General features: G+C 42.7%; 1 protein-coding gene and 1 pseudogene across 1 annotated transcript; one reads left to right on the top strand and one right to left on the bottom strand.

The window, feature by feature from the left end:
• Positions 1–333: 333 nt before the first annotated feature.
• Positions 334–842, top strand: LOC102867265 (annotated as a pseudogene).
• An 8,719-nt stretch (positions 843–9,561) lies between these two features.
• On the bottom strand, positions 9,562–16,194 carry LOC102866852 (alpha-endosulfine-like). The gene is made up of 4 exons (XM_006900130.1): positions 15,989–16,194; positions 14,227–14,352; positions 12,518–12,684; positions 9,562–9,809 (listed from the first exon to the last, which is right to left on the bottom strand). Exons 1-4 carry the CDS (start codon positions 16,043–16,045, stop codon positions 9,794–9,796), a joined length of 366 nt encoding a protein of 121 aa, XP_006900192.1. The 5' UTR covers positions 16,046–16,194; the 3' UTR covers positions 9,562–9,793.
• Between the last annotated feature and the right edge of the window lie 1,257 nt (positions 16,195–17,451).

Here is a 17,451-nt window from a genome sequence, read left to right as displayed (position 1 = left end):
TTCCAGTCAGTTGGCCAAGTGGTTGTTCTCCAGATTTCTTGGCACAACTTGGTGAGCACATCCAAGGCAGCATCTGTTAGCTGAAATATGTCAATTGGTATACCATCTATTCCTGGGGCCTTATTTGTTATTTCCTTCAAAATAGCTTGAACTTCTTCGTTCATCACCATAGGCTCTTGCTCATATGTTATTTCATTAAATTCTTCTGTGTCTACCAGGCAAGGACCCCGAGGATAAACAGCCACTGTCTTGTGAGCTGTCTTTCCCTGGACTGTGTCCTATTCTTTGCTTCTCTGGGCTCCCCTAGACACTGAAGAAGACCTACCTACAGCCATGAGCAGCAAGGAGTGCTTCAAGTGTGGGTGGGCTGGCCACTGGGCCTGGGAACGTCCTCTGGAGGAAGCCGTGGTTGTGGAATGAGAAGCCACGGCAAAGGTTTCCAGTTGTTTCCTCATCTCTTCCAGTCTTCTATTACCACTGTGGGGAATCTGGTCATCTTGCCAAGGACTGTGGTGTTCAGGAGGACGCCTGCTATAACTGTGGCAGAGATGGTCACATTGTCAAGAACTGCAAGGAGCCCAAGAGAGAGCAAAAACAGTGCTGTTACAACTGTGCCAAACCAGGCCACTGGGCTCATGACTGTGACCACGGAGACGAGCAGAAGTGCTATTCCTGTGGAGAATCTGGACACATTCAAAAAGACTGCACCAAAATGAAATGCTATAGGTGTCATGAAACTTGTCACGTAGCTGTCAACTGCAGCAAGACAAGTGAAGTCAACTGTTAGGGCTGTGGAGTCAGGGCACCTTGCACGGGAAGGCACAGTTGAGGCTACAGCTTAATTATTCTCCTTTGTCCCCCCTCCTTTTTCTAACTGATGGTTGTATTCTTTTCTTTAAATATCCTTCACTGGCCAAAAGTTGGCAGATAGAGGCTACTCCTAGGCCAATGAGCTATGTAAAAGGAGGAAAGAGATGGGGGGGGTGTGGAATGGACTTTCTGCATTAAACTACTAAAAAAAAGTTTATGTTTAGTTTGGTAAAGGTGTTATGTATAATGCTCTGTTAAAGAACCCTCTTCCCATGCCACTGGTGACTAGGGATTAATGAATGGGAAGCGCTGGGTCAGACCAGTACGTCTGTTCTGGGTTTCTTGAAATGTTTCCATGTAGGACATAAAAACAATTTGGGAAGTGTATGAATTTCTATAAGTAACTTCAATTTCAGCATAATTATGGCCTTGTACTGTCAGACCTCAGTAGCTATTAAGTAACACCTGTATCAGGCCCTACCTAAAACATATAGTTGAGTCAGAGTAAACAAAGACAAACATGCACCCTAATGACTGTGAAGAAACCAAAATAAAAGCTTAAGCAGGAATGCCTGCATCAGAGTTGAGGCTGGATATACGCATGGTGATGGCAAAGGTTTAGAACATTTTTTTCCAAGACTAAAAGCCAGAGGAAATATCGATGCTCAGAGTTAGGGTAATTTGGAGCTATTCAGGAATTGCAGAGGCATTGTCACAGAAAACAAGATGTTATTTTGAATCTCATTTAAGAAATTGTGTTTCATTTGCTGTAATCAGTTTTTAAAAGTCAGATGGAAAAAGCAACTGAAGTCTGCAAGGGGTCAGCCTGTCCCTAGCTCTCATGATCTATGTGCTTTCACTTCCACCGCGTTACTAGTGTATCTTGAAGGACACAAACTCTGTATTTCTTGCTTCACTTCTTCCCTAACCTCTAGACTCATAAATCCAGTACCTTGGTGGTCTTTTGCCTTGGATGCTCTATGTTTTTTGTTATGAGTTGTTGATTCTGATTCCTGGTGAGCCAGGGTGAGAGGTGAACTGCCTCCCTGGGTTTCCTAGGCAGTAATCTTTATGGGAGGGAGCTCGGGTGACCTAATCCATACGGAGTTGCACTGTGAACCCAAAGGTGGTGACTCTGGTTGTTTGAATCTACCAGAGCCTCTGAGCAAGATCAGCAGTCTCCACCCATGTGATTTATAGCCTCTGAAAACCTGCTGGTTGTATGTAAATTCCAACTCCACAGCAATCAGTTTCAGATTTAATATTTATGGGAGAAGATGGGTTATTAGCTGTCATCAAGTCAACTACAATTCAAAGTGAAACTAGGAACAGGTCTGAACATTGCTTAATCCCCAAACCCCTCGAGCCATTGGGACAGTTACTGTGTCAATCTATCTCACAGAAGCGCTTCCTCTCCTTTGATGACCCTCTTCCTTTCCCAGCAGGATGACCTTCTCTGAGGACTGGCCTCTTATGACAACACGCCCAAAACATGTGAGAAGTTTCACTATAGCTAGGTCTTTTCTCTCACAGAGCTGCCAGTGACTTCAAACTACTGACATTTCATTAGGAGTCAAGTGCTTAACTGTTGTGTCATAGGGCTCCTGGATGTTCTGTAGACACCTCAAGGTAACTCTTCTGTAAAACTGAACTCATTATCTTCCTTGCTAAATGTACAGCTGTACCATCACGTACTCAGTAACCCACAAGAAGAAATGTGGGAATTATAGGACTCCTGCCTCTTCCCAAGTCCTACATTTCAGACCAGGTCCTTTCAGCTGTACTTCCCATGCATTTCTGGAATCTACACACTCTTTTCCAACCCCATCATATCTTCAGGTTTCAAAATTATATTTCCCTGGAGTGTGCTTTGGAGTTTGACTCATAGCAATCCTATCGGGCTGACTGGAATGGCCCACACGGCCTTCTTGGCTGTAATCTGGAAGCAGACTGCCGTTATCTTTCTCCCATGGAGTTGCTGGTGGTTTTGAACGGCCAACTTTCTGGTCACTATGCACCTATTCTGCCACGAGAGACCTTTACCTCGTGTACTGTAAAAAACCAAATCAAAACACCAAAACAAAACCCAACTTGTTGCTGTTGAGTCTTAACTGACTCATAGCTGACTTTCCAGTGGGTTTCCAGATGCTGTAAATCCCACAGGAGACTGTCTTTCTCCTGTGGAGCAGCTGGTGATTTCAAACTGTACACCTCTGGGTTGGAAGCACAACTCTCTACCCACTAGACCACAAGAGCTCTATGATATTATGCTGCTTGTAGCATCGTAATAAGCTTGTTTTACTCTTAACTAGCCCATGACAATCATATGAAATTCTCCAATTAGGTGTTTAATTGTACTTCAAAATTACTATGCCTCAACTTGAACATTCTTCCTCACACTAACCCTCATTCCCCACACTGTCTCTCCCAAATTAATAGCACTACTCATACATACATTTTATTCTATTCTTCACATGAGTTATTTTGATTATTCCAAAAGTCAACTTGATCATGCCACTCCCTTGCTCAAAATATTTAAAGAGGCTTCTCAATGCTACCAGGATACTAAGTCCAAAGAGCCCTTGTGGCCTAACTTTCCTCTACTAATTCCTGGCACTCTATGTTACAGCAACTACTTAAGTATTCTCAACTTTCTGGAATATAATTATCTTTGATCTTTTTTTACATGCTGTTCCTGCTCAATAGATTTCTTTCTATATCTAACCCCTTTTGTGGTGTAGGGGATTATTCAAAATGGCTTTCCTAGCTTCTGCCCTTGGATTTGCCACATGGCTGGGCAGACCATGCAAACAGAATGTGTTAGTCTATCCAACAGGAGGTTGGTTGGTTTCACCATTTGATCAGGTCTACATTGAGCAGGTTCAGTAGTAATAATTTGGGAATCTCACTATAAGCAAGAATAAAAAGGAGCTGAGATCACAGCATGTGTCTTTAGGGGACAGATTTTTGTGCCAGCCAGACCTACAGGACAACAGCAGCAACCACAGCGGAGAATCAGAGATTTGACATGAGACAGAGCTGACCTGCGGCTGCTGACTCAGGGAGCCAGAGCCAGGGGCCTTCACCTGTTTTCTGGAGGACGAGGGGGAGACGCCATACCTGGCAGGACAAAGAGCTTTGGAACACTGGCCTCTACAGATGTAAAGTTAAAGGCTGAATGGCCTGTGAGCACACTTTAGAAGCTGTCCTGAGAAACAGTATCCTGTGCCCAGCCTGAAGGTAACCTGTTAATTTCCCTAATAAAACTCCGTAACCATGTTTCTGTTGAGTTCTATGTAGCGATTGCAATGGATTTCAGACCCAATAGAGCAGTAGGATTGGTGGTAGATTAATAGAAATAGGCAGAGGAGTGTGGAGGATGTCTGACCTTGTGGGAATTGGTTTTGTGTTGTGGAAGCAGGACTAAGATTAAAGGCTCTAGAACATGGAAGAGGCACTCAACCAATTTGGGGAGGTGGAGAACAGGAAAATCCTTTTATAGAAAGTAGCTTCTGAACTGCGATCCGATGAAAAAAACTCAAGCAAAGGTGTAAAAAGAGTGAAGGCAGTGTGAGGACATCTGAGTCTGACCTCTACCAATTCAAGAGGGACTTTAGGCCTGACTCCGGGTGTTCTAAAGGCCCCTCTTTATTTTCGCTCCCTGTAGACTAAACTTGAAAGGAGGAACCATGTCTTAATCATCACAACTATTTTAAATAACATTCACATTTTATAAGTGCACTGAGGTCACTTTACAAGTGTGTGGAGGCAATGAGAGTTTAAGAAACTTTTCTAGAATTATAAAAATCAGACAACCTGAAATTACAATCAGCCCATATATAAATTCACCGCCTTTAAATTCTTCCACCCTATTTGTCAGTCACAAATCGAAAACACAGACATGACCAGACCTCATTTTTGTACCCTCCTTATGGTTTCTAGGCTAAGAGAGCATATCCTCTGCAGTCTGGCCTGTGTCTTTCCAGCCTGGTCTTCAACTACTCCCCAGGATTCATCCAAACTGCAGAAATAGAGTTCATACTGTCTCAATTGTGCTGTTTTAACCCCTCACCAAAATACCCTTTTGTACCTACCTTTCTGGAGAAACTTTTTCAGGATTTATTTAACAGAGGATTTCCTAAACATTTATCTTCTTTATCCCTTTATGTAAATACTGAATAAATCCTGCCTCTCTACTCAGAAGCTATACGATAGAGACTTTTCCATGTTATTTTGTCTTATTTTTCTTATTTCCATGATAGAAACAATAACAGCATTTATTTCACAGAACAGATTATGTAAATGTAACCCTTAGTAGGGAGCTTGATATAAATAAGCATTCCAAAACACTGGCAACTGTTACTTTTGTTGCTATTTTTTTCATAGCTAGCTAAATGTCCACTGCTTTAAGTATTGTTATTGTGGCTGACTCTCCAGCAGGTTTTCAGAGGCAGTAAATCACGTGGGAGTTGATTACCCATCTTCTTCCTGTGGGGCAGCTGGCAGATATGAACCATATGCCTTTGAGTTGACAGCACACTTCCTTACCAACAGTGCTCCCTGATTTAAGTGTAACAGTATAAAATGATCTGTTCACATGTATAGTCTCCACCTGAGTGTTACATATTTTTTTTGAGGAGGAAAAGTAGCCATATATAATATTGTATTTTAGCTTATTTGCCTGGCACATTAGACAATTATAAAATTGGGCTATTTATTTTTCAAGGCTCAGTTCAACCAGCATCTCTTCCATTAATATTTATCTAATGATTCCAGTTGTTTGGATTTTCCCTTCCCAGAGTTCTTTTACTACCAATTGTATGTTGTTTTGCATTGTGAGCACTGTCTCAATGAGGCTGCAAGCTTACCCAAGGTAGACACGTCTTATGCCACATAACAGTATTTTCAATTGCAAAGTGAGTGCTCAACAATTCCCTGTCCATGATACATCTTCAAGGATATGAACATGTACGGCCAAGCACAATCAGTAAGAGTGCATCTGAATTCCAAAATCAATCTCCATAATAGTCTATGTGTTTCCTACTGCCAAAGGGGCCCTTTAGAGTAGTGAGAGAAGATCTTCACCCTGAAACCCACAGCGTCCCTTTTCAGCAGGAAGTAGCTAAGAGAATACGCCATCCCCTTTTCCTTATGAATCAGGGTGAAGTCTCTCTCAGGGAGGAGTGATAGGGAATGGCAAAGGACACACTGACAAAGAAGATTAATCAGAACTGGCTTTGACAAGCACTGTGGCATTTGGACAAGATCAAACTGGGAGGAAGGTAGAGAGAATAGTGCAACAATGAATGAGTGGAAGCCCAAAATCTCTGTAAATGTTTATGAAAATTAATAAAATATAATTATAGAAAAACAACAACAAAAAACAATTCCCTGTGAATGAAAATACTGCTGCCCCACCTTCTCTCTATCAGCAAGTCAACCTCGAATAAAATTCAACTAACAACTCATGTCTCTAGCTCTTCAGATGATGCTTTGAATTACATTCTTTATTTGTGTACCACTGTGGCAGAGAAGTTCACTGCGACAGTGGTTATAATGCTTAGTTGCAAAAAAACAAACAAAACCCAAACAACTCCAAAACCAAAAAAAAAGGAGTGAGCACTCAAATCCACCACCAGTTAGTTACTCTACAAAAGGAAGACGTGATCGACTGCTTTAGTGTGTGTGCACACTGCTGAATCAGATCCGAGTGGCACAGGAGGTGGCTCCTTCTCCAGCTGAGAATCTGGTGGATTCGAACCGCGGAGCTGCAAGCGCAGCTTGCCACTAGTCAAGAGCTCCCTAGTGGTAGACTACTTTTGTAAAGATGTACACCCTTGGAAATCTGGGGGCAGTTTTAGTCTTATAGGGTAAGAGTCGGAAAGAACCTTCCCAGTTAAGTTCCCTCATGGCTCAGTAGAGGGCAGCACAGTCGCATACTGTGTACCAAGGTTCTCGGAAAACCTTACAGCAAGTGATTTTCTACTTACAGGAACTCTGTAAAACAGCTTCCCTAGTTGTACCCTTTATAGAGGCAAAGGCTGCCACATCTTTCTTTTGTAGAGTGGTTTGTAGGTCCTAACTACCAACCTTTCAATTAGCAGCCAAGCACTTTAATCAGTGAGCCACTAGGGCTTTCACTGTTGACAGCATATCCTAAATGAAAATTTTTAAAGTTGTTTCCTTTTTGCTTGCTTTCCATCCCTAGGCCACATTATGTTAGAATGTCTCTGGTAAGAAGGTGCTCCGTAGGAGGATGGGCAATCTCCTCCCATGTGATTTAGTGCCTCTGAAAACCCGCTGGAAGGACAGCACACACCAACAGCCTACATATCAGATGGCTCAGTGCAATCATTTCTCGTGTTGAAATAGAACCCCTGACTTTTCATAAGAGATTTTGAAGAACACCTCACAAAGATAATGCACAGGGTTAACCTCTGGCACTGCAAAATCAATTTGCTCTTGATGCCTCAAGTTATAGCAGTGAAGAAGGAATGGCATGATTAAACAGAAATATAGCTCCACACATTTCCAGGCACTCAGGATTCCTAAGCACTTTATATGAAGATTAAGGATTGGGGAAGCCAACAACATGGTGAACAAATAGTATATATCCTAGATACTCGAAATTACCAGCCGAACTTTACCATTTTACAAACCACTTATATTTCTACAACTTTTGTTTCACTTGTTGCATGAAGTGAAGAATCCCACATTCTGCCTGACTTCATCCACAGCAGTACCTAATAAACATAAGCCAGAGAAAATCATCCTTTAAAGTCACTGCATTGGCTCAATTGAAAGTAAGGGTGAGAAGCCCGTTTATTCACAAGAATAAACACTCTTGTTGCCCCCTGACTGCAACTGCAATAGTTTTATATATGATTACATACTTCCTAAAATGTCCGTTGAAGTATCAACTCCTTTCAATATTGCTTTCTCCAACTCGACAATGAACTCTGATGGTGGTTGCTATGTACCATCAAGTCGAAACTGACCCATAGCTGACTCTTCCATGGGTTTTCAGGGGCAGTAAATCACATGGGAGGGGACTGCCCATATTTCTCCTGTGGAGTAACTAGTGGATTTGAACTGCATACCTTTGTGTTGGAAGCAGAATTCCTTAGCTCTAAGGCAACAGAGCTCTTTTGCTCTAATGGCAGTGAATGCTTTTAATGTGTCTTTGTACTACCTGGCTCACTCAGTAAATCACATGCTGTTCAAAGATTAGATAGTATCTCAATTCCTTGTCTATTCAGAAAGTCAAGCCAATCTTTCTGCAGTTTAGAGGGTTACTGCCCCAGTACACTAGGGAGGTCTCTGAGATAGGTGTCTCCTGGACCAATTTATCATCCTTGAAGCATATTCATTTGAGAAGCCAATTACAAGTAATCAGTACTATCAACTTTCTTAATTACATTCTGGCAAACAGGGAAAATAGTTACAATCTGTGTAAATTTTGGGGGTAGGAGAGATGGGTGTGACCTGCTTCTTTCAGTAGTTTTCTTTTATTCATTATATACACAAGCAGCTTTTAATTTTTCAGTGGCAACATTCCAGTGTGGTCGGTTGGGACACCATGACCGAAGAGGTCACTCTGCCTCCTGCTGGCCAGAAGCAGAAAGCTTGTATTCCCTACAGTTTATTATTAAAGGCTACATATCTCCTCCCCTTTGAGCTGTGGTGCTGGAGAAGGGTACTGAATGTACCATGAACTGCCAAGAAAACAGATTCATCCTGGAGAGGGTTAAACCAGGCTACTCCTTGGAGGCAAGGATTCTGAGGCTTTGTCTGACATGGTTTGGACATGTTGCAAGGAAGGACAGGTCCTTGGAGAGGGACATCATGCTTGGGAGGGTGGAGGGACAGCACAGGAGGGGAAGACCTTCTATGAGGTGGATTGATTCAGTGACTGGGGTAATCAGGATGAGTGTGCCAGAGGCAGTGTGATTGGCACAGGATAGAGCAGGGTTTAGGGCTGTTTGTACATAGGGTCGCTATGAGTTGCAAGAGACTCGACGGCACATAACAACGTATCACCTCCAGATAGGGGAAACTGGGAACAGAAAGCTGAAGAGGAAAAAAAGAATGGATTCTTCTGCTTACCCTGAACTAAGCTGGTGAGTTTCTAATCAAGCTGGTTAGGAATCAGTAAGTCATTTAGATTCAGTACTGTCATTCCTTCACTCTTCAGGGCTCCATATCAATTTCCTCTTAAATAGTGCTTTCAGCCTTGTTTTTCCCCCTCATCCCAAACCCCAATAAAACACACCAACTGCTTGAGAATATTTCTGGGTTGGTTTTTTTTTTTAAAGTGGGTCTTTTTTTAAAATTTTATTTAGAATACTGAAAATGTCCCCTGTGCTCTGAGATTCCCCATACTCAGTGCCCTCCCACAGCATATCTAGTTTAAGAGGACAGTGTGCTTCCAGGAACAAACAACACTGATGCTCACTCAGCCTGCTCTGTAGAATCAGAGGGGTTGTCTGTCTGTCACATTTAGATGGACAGTTGCTTTCATCTGACACCAGACTCCCAGTCATATCCCAGCAAAAAAGTAATTTTCCTACAGAGCTGAATTGCAACCTCTCATCTTTAATCCACTCCGGTTCTTCTCCCATATCCCACCCCACCCCAGCCACACTGTTAGGGAGATAGTCAGGAATGTTTTTATCATCTCCAAGCCCTAGTTCATATCCCTTGACATGTTCCCACCCTACCCACCCTCTCAACCCCAATCCCAATCCCAGGATTTAAATTTCTTCCAACAGTTTTTTGGAAAAAAGGTAAAATAGGTTCAAGATCTTGGTGCTCAGCCCAAGGGGCTCCATGCGCTGGGACACCGACGGGCAGGGGCTTCTGCCTCTCCAGCCCGCGCCCGAGCCACCTCCTGACCCCTGGCTGCAAAAGCAGGGAGGGGCAGGAGCCAGCACAGGACCCAGGGGGGCAGCGTCTCAGGATCTGGCGGGAGCCCCGGGCAGCATCATTCAACTTGGCCACTGCAGACGAACACAGAAGAACAGAATAAAACAATGTCAAGTAATAGGGACAAAACCCTACATTCCATCCCAGTCCCTAACCCATCACTCATCCACAACTAGTATTTATTAGCTATCTAGTATAGGCCTCAAATCCACCCATAAGGGAGTACAAATCCACCCAAATAAAAAAAGTCAAGGAGGGAGAAAATGGATTTGTCTTTTCCAATCCATAGAACAAAATGTTCTCTAGATTTTTGGAGATAACCATGAAAAACCAAGACAACCAATTTTTTAGACAAAGACCAAAATAACCGTAGGTTCTCAGGGTTGTAAACTGCCTGGCCCAGAACAGGTCGGGTCTCAAAGGCACAGCCTGGCCTCCTTGCGGTGTCGGGGAGCAGTAGAGTACAGCACAGTGACGAGGGAGTGAATGACAGCGTGGAGGCCAGGGGCAAAACAACACACGTGTTGCTTTGGATGGAGAAAATAACAATCCAGGTTTAATTAAAGCAATTTGTTTTATGAAATGACCCTTTTTTGGTAAGGAAACTATGCACTTCATGCTGTGAAAATAGGTGGCAAATAGAAATGTAGCTTGTTTCTTTGTTTTCTGAGCCTGAAGATGACCAGGTGGAGAAATATCGCAACCAACAGTTTTTCTATTCCTTCCTTAAAAACTAAATTCCATTGTGATCGTCAGTTGTGAGGTCTCAGGCTAACAATAAAGAAGGCAGCTCAGACAGTAAAAAAAAAATACAGAACTCGAGAAGATCGGAGATGAAGAAAACGTACAAAATTATATATATATTTATATATATAATAACATGACATATCTATGTACAACATGGCCAGGACAGTTGAAACTATACAAGGATGTTCAGCATTTTCCCCTTCCCACATGGACTTTAGACTAAGGAAGACAGCATGAAGAAATGGATCAAGAAACACAAAAATTGTATACAATTACAAGTGACAGTCAAGGAGTTTGGGGGCCAGGGAGTCCAGGGATCCTGTGCTCTCCATTCCTTCCTCACCAACTTTTCCCTATCCAATCTGAATGACAGCCTGGAAAGTTGAACAGCCAGACAGGAAAGAGTGTAGTACAACCCATCCCACGCCTCATGCACACTAGCAAGTTCATCATTCATTCTTAACCAGGCCAAATATTTAGTATGCCAGAATATGTCAGGGGAGAGGGCTCTCTTGAACAGGTAGGTCTCACCCTAGTCCTTTCTGTCTTAACTAGAAGGGCGCACTTAGTAAGATTCTACATAAAGCATCTAGTGATGCCAAGTGCTGGCCAATAATCTCTTTCTTCCACTTGTTCATGAATCAGCACTGTCACTTATCTTTGCCCAAAAGCTGAGTTACTGAGCTCCAGGAAAGCAAAATCTTACGTCTTTCTTCCTTTCCTCACTAACCACCTTCCCTAGCTCCCTCCAGGGTGAATCATCTCTCAAGAACCTGCTGTTCCAGCTCTGCAGTAGCATTAAGCCCTGAAGGCCAGCACAGTTCATCCCTTTTCTTCTTGTCTCCCTAACAACACAACTAACATCTGATTACCTTGGAAATGTGGGGCTCCCTGTGTGCATGACTGAGCATGTTTCCTCAGGCCCACAGCAGTTCTGTTGCCAGAATAGCTTTTTAGCAGCAAAGGTCCAGATATAGGCCAGGAAAAGTGGGTGGAGGCAGACGCAAGGAGTTTCCATAGCTAGCTTCTTAAGACTTATTTTCTGTGGCTCTCAAGGTTATAACAGCTACAAGGTCTTCTTGCTTGACTTTATAGCTCCCAAATGTCAATTTTCTCTCTCCCTACACAGCCCTCAAACAGTTCCTTTAGGTATTTTTCCAAGCATAAGCTCCCTATGGGACCTTTCTCACGTTCAGTTTTTACAATGCAGAGTTTTTCACCTTGGAGCTACAGGATTTTAGGGTCATAATTCGATTCTAATTTACAGATGAGAAAATAGAAATCCAGATAGGCTAGACAACTTGAACAAAGTTACATAGCAGTTCTACAAGACTAGGCAGGACTAGAAGCCAGAGATCTTAACTCTTTAATCAGCGCCCTTTCCACTATCCCATGATACTTTTCCATGCTAACATTCTAGGAGAGGGTAGGTGCTCATTTTCTGTGTATAGTATTTTTCTAGCTTTCTGATACTTGAGAGTCAGAGCAAACTCTAAGAGAGATACTGACTGAATAAAGGATGTAAAATGGGCACTGTAGTTTTAGGCAAGCCAAAGATTTTTGAGAATTCTTAAAACCTGCCATAATGGAAACACAAAGCAATAGCAGTGTAAGAGACAAAACATTTAGAAGCACAGAAAACACATCTCATTCTATGTACCTTTTCCAATTCTATCAGGTCAACCTTTAAGATGTTAGAACTGATGTTTAACAAATTTTTGGGTATTTTCTTTCAAAAGCAGAATTCTTATCTCCCCAGTTACTCATACCAAATAGGGTTTGCAGCATTATCCAGTCCTAGTCTTTTCTATTTCTGGGTCCCTAGCTGGGCTATAGTGAGGGTGTGGAAATCTCAGTTTAAGCAAAGAAATTAATTCAGAGCCCCTCTACAACCCACATTACTTTCAGTCCCCGACGGAATCACAGTCATCTCTGGCTAACAAGCTGAGGTTTGAGTAAGTGCCCATTCCATCCCTGCCTACAATATATAAAAGTCCAGTGGGTGAGGAAGGGGAGGACAGGGGGCCCAGGTTACCCCGCAAGCTTGCTGGTGACGAGTGAGGACTTTCTCTGGGGCAGATCCTGTGGGGTGGGGATGTGGTCACCAGTCACCAGGTTCTTGTCTGGTCCTGCACTTGGCAGCTGTTTATTCTTCATCTTGGCTTTGGCCATGTTGTAGTCTCCTGAGTCAAAGTACTTTTGCTAGGAGAAAGGAGGGATGGTTAAAGTGAATCGGGAGTTTTGGTCTTCTTGAAAACCAAGGAGATTCATACCCATTATAAATCCTCACCCACATTCGGCTCTTTCAAGAAGTCTTCCTTGGGGTATACGGCCAGGGATAGGGGAACCTTTCTTGATTATTCACATACACATGTCATATAATAATTATATGTACTTACGTCTTCTTCCTAATGTATTCTGACTTTTTCAGATATGGAAGCAATTTCTTAGAGTAAATATTCCATCTCTTTTACGTATTACCTTAGTATTAGAAGCTCTGGTGCCATGGTGGGTAGTGAGCCATGCTGCCAACCCTAAGACAGGCAGTTCGAATACACCAGCTGCACTTAAGGAGAAAGAGGGGCAATCTCATCTGTGGTTTATTGTCTGTGAAAATCCATGGGAGGTTCAACTATTAGTTGGCTTCAACTAGATGGCAATGAGTTTGAGTTCAACATAGGATAAAGTAAATATTATCAATACTTTATTCATAAAGGCTTACTGAGGAGCTACTATGTTCAAAGTAATCAGTTTGGTGCTAGGCAGAGGAAGCACTAAGATATATAAATGGATTGGTTTAGGGATGGTTTAACAATCATTGGATAAACCACCAGACAGTAATAAAATATAATTAAAAAAAAAAAAACAAACCACCAGACAGCAGTTTCAAAATTAAAAATTATTCTCAGATCAGGAATAGGAACTAGGCTTGCTGATGAGGACAATGTGCTTTCCTTCTGATTCCCACTGCTCCCACACATGTTCCATGACTGTGACAGCCTGCCCACGCTTGCCTTGCCTACAGCTAGGTAAGCTGCAAACCAGCAACACATTATCATCTGTGACTAAGACGCAGTAACTGGGATTCTCCATAGGGATCTGTTTCACTCTCCATTTTTATCCACACAGAGGAACACATTCCAGTTGAATGCTTTATAATCTCTCAGAATTAGGTACCCCCAGAGACTAGGAAATCTGTTAAGAGATAGATGGCTATGAGGGTAGACTGTTCTTGGGTGAAGATAAAAATCACTCTGGACAAGAAAAATAAGCCTCTTGAGGTAATATAGTTAATGGGAGTGGCTATATAGCTTGAAGGGTCTGAAGGAATCTATTTCTTGAAAGCTGAGGATTTCTACAGGACTGATGGTTTGACCTTTCTCTGAAACGATGCACTCCCAAATTTAAGTCTACCTAGAGAGGGACAAAAAAAAATCCCAAACACCCCCTCTCTCTAACCCTCCCCAAATAGTTAAATGTCTGCAGTGGTAAGCATTCTAGTCTCTAATATCCTTCTTCCATCACCTCCCGAATCTACACAAATGCTCATGATTTAAGCTTTATTTTCAATAGGGGACTTCACAGGGGAATTGATAATCAGAAAAGGAGTCTAATATTCTGCTTTGCTCTTTTCAAGCTTCTACCTTTGTACAAAGCTTCCTTCCACTGTTCAGTTGGAACCTCTACAGGATCATCTTCATTGCACATTTAGATTACAAAGAGGTTAAGGTATTGTGACCATACCCCTTTCTGGAGTCTCTTCATGAGGAAGTCAGAGCCTCCAGGCTTTTGTCCTAGGCTTGGATATTTGGCCTTTAGCTTTGCCTCCTCGGCTCTCTCGGGAAGAATACCTTCCTTCTCCTGCGTATCCTGGAGGAAACAAATAGGCCAAAATAAAGAAATGGAGAACTGATTGCTTCTAATACCTGGCAACCCTTTTGAGATCCACCTAGTTATAAATATACTATCTCCACTTCACTTTAGCTTGTAAAGGAGATCTTTGTTCAAATCCCAAAGCTTAAGATGACTGTATTGAGAAAGGAAAGACAGACTGCTTCTTATACTATGCCCAGTGAATCACCCCTGTTACCTGTAAGTATTAGCATAAAGGTAACACTCATAAACATAAGACTTTATGCACTGAGCAGGCCATAAATCACAGCCCAGAAGGTTGGGAAGGCAAGGAGTTAGCCTGGCCTATTGGCAATGCAAGACATGTAGGGGGGGTTCCTGGGTTGTCTCTAAAATATAATACAGGCCAAATATGAGGAAATCATGGAGGATCACTTTTTGTTGAGATGTTCTCTCCTTATTCAGTCTAAGAAAGCCTCTGATAAATCTCTGTATGGAGTAGGTTATGTGGCTTTTGCCAAAAAATTTCTACCAGAGTAATGGGGATAATACTGCTCCAACATCTCCACAAAAACTACAGCAAGAAGGTAATAAGTAAACTAGAGATGAAAAGGACAGTGTTTAACCTCAGAGAAAGGAAGACTTCACTAATATTTACTTGCCAGTTTGCACCAAAATATTAACACTTTTCTTTGGAGTAAATAATGGAAGTTTGGGAAATATACCAAGAGTTGAATCAATCTGCAGGACTCTCACTTCTACTGGGGAGACCTCACTCTTGCTTTTTATGTATTGTCCTGTTACCTTTTTCTTTTGTTACTTTGAAAAAAGAACAGGAAGCCAATTTGCAGCTCTTTTTAGTGTAGCTGCATCTCTCTTCTTTAAAAAAATCACATAGCTATAACACCTGGTATATTTCAGGAGTCCCTGAGTTCAGTACTAAACTGGCCCGAAAGGGTTTCTTTGGCGTTAAAATATTTTCACCCTAAAATCGTCGGTGGTTTAACTGACGCTGTGTTATGTCTTTTATCATGATTTTTCCCCCGTTTTCTCTAGGTTTAACCTCTTATTATTCTGTGCAGAGTTCTGGTCCTCGTCAATCTTGTTCGGTCCGCACTGAAGGCAGGCAAACCGACCATTTTCCAACCATAAAAATAGGGGCTCTGACAAAGTTGTCCCCTTAAACTAACCATAATAATTACTTTTCTTCCCTCCCCCAGTGCTAGTCCTTTTTAAACGTCTTTCCCGTGACCTGAGGATGCGGGTCTTAGCCTAGTCTTCACGTCATTTAGAGTCATACTAACCGATAATATCACATCTCAGGCCCACCAGCTACCTGCATCTAAACCCCTTCATTCACCCAGTCTCCAAACAGCCGCCCTGCGCCCGAATATGGCCAATTACAGTACAGCGTCAAAGATTTGAGCGGTAGGCCTAACAGCCAATCAGGAAGGGCATGGCATTGACTGACAATCGACTCAGCCAACCAGAGCCCAAATAGAAGGCCGTGATGAAGCTCAACTTCCGTGACGCAAGAAGTGACCAACCCCTGCAAACCCAGAGAACATGGCGACCAATCCGCACTGGTGGGATACCGTCTCCCGCCCTATCATAGCCGCCCCCGGCTCACCAGCCCGCACCCCCTCAATTTCACCTGCTTCTCCTCGCCGGTTTCCTCCGAAGGGTTTTCCTCCTCTTGTTTCTGGGACATGGTGGGGCCGGGACTGGAGTGTAGGGGGCCCGGGAAAACCACCGGAGAAGGGAAGGGGGAGGGGAAACGGGACAACCTGCGCTGCTGCTTCGGCTCTTGTCACTAGGGTTGCTCGGTCAAAATGGCGGCCCCTGCTCGTGACGTTGCGACCGCCCCTTCATATGTAAGCCAATGGGAGAAGGGTAGATGGGGCAGTGACGTAACGATTTACCAATAGTTACTGGCTAAAGGTGGAGTCTATAAAAGCGACGGGCAAGCTGTAACACCAATATGCAAAGAGAGTGAGGGACAAGGGCCAATTGAAAACCTGTGGGGGAATGTTAGGAAGCTGGCTGCTAGCTTTTGGTGTTTCTGCTGCTGTTGTGGGTTCAGGCATCTTTCGGCTCCACCGCCTGGCGCGGAGGAGTTTTGCTGATTCTGAGACTTGAGGGTGAGAGCCTGTGAACTCACATCCTTTCAGGTCTGTCTGTGAAAAACAAATACTGTCCAATTCATTCGTGTTCAAGCAACATTCTACAGAAGACTAACCATTTAAAAAAGTTTGTGCTGCTGGAGTTAAGACAAGCCATTAGCACCCTCTGATGGACCAGACTGAGAATACTAGCAGATTAAACAAATTTTGTTTTGTAGCTAGCTAGCTTCCTTTACAAATTTACACTCTCAGGACTAGTCTTCTATCTAAATGATCAGAATAATATAGAGCTTGAGATAACTTTTTAAAAGGTTAAATGATAACTCACACATATAAAAGAAACACGTTTCAAAGTTTATTACATTAATAAGAACCAGCAATATATTAAAACTGGTTCAAAGGAAAATACAAAGACAGATGTATAATAGACAATTACTGTTATGCACTGTCAGTACTGACTCAGGGCTGACCCTTCGGCAAGTTTTCAGAGGCAGTAAATTGCACTGCCTCCTAGAGGAAATTGCCCACCCTTCTCCCACAGAGCAGCTGGTGAATTAAAATCCTGTGCCTCTGAGTTGGCAGTATAACTTCTTACCCCTTAGCCACCAGAGCTCCCGTAGGAATGCTGAAAAGAATTTGCTACTACAAATACAAAACTCTTTAATATCCACAATATCAAAAGCAATGTATAGAATCATCTCTTCTCCAGGATGGAAGTATCTTATTGGATAAGAAGTTGTTAAAGTTTCATCTTGCTCAGATCCATTATCAACACCGTTGGCACCAGTAGTCAGCAAATCTAAAGCTGAGTTGCACTGAAAAAAAACTGCTGTTAAGGACCTCTACAGAGTGCTAAAGAACGATGTCAGTCTCAAGAGTAAGGTGCACCTGAGCCAAGCTACAGTCTTTTCAATTGCAGAAAGGGAATTGATGTCTTTGAGTTATTAGTGAAGAGTATTGAGCATACATATCATGGACTGCCAAGAGAACAAAC

This window comes from Elephantulus edwardii, unplaced genomic scaffold (genome assembly GCF_000299155.1).
Source record: "Elephantulus edwardii isolate Elephantulus edwardi_28Jun2011 unplaced genomic scaffold, EleEdw1.0 scaffold00273, whole genome shotgun sequence".
Taxonomy (NCBI): domain Eukaryota; kingdom Metazoa; phylum Chordata; class Mammalia; order Macroscelidea; family Macroscelididae; genus Elephantulus; species Elephantulus edwardii.
This window is presented reverse-complemented; position numbering and strand designations above follow the sequence as displayed.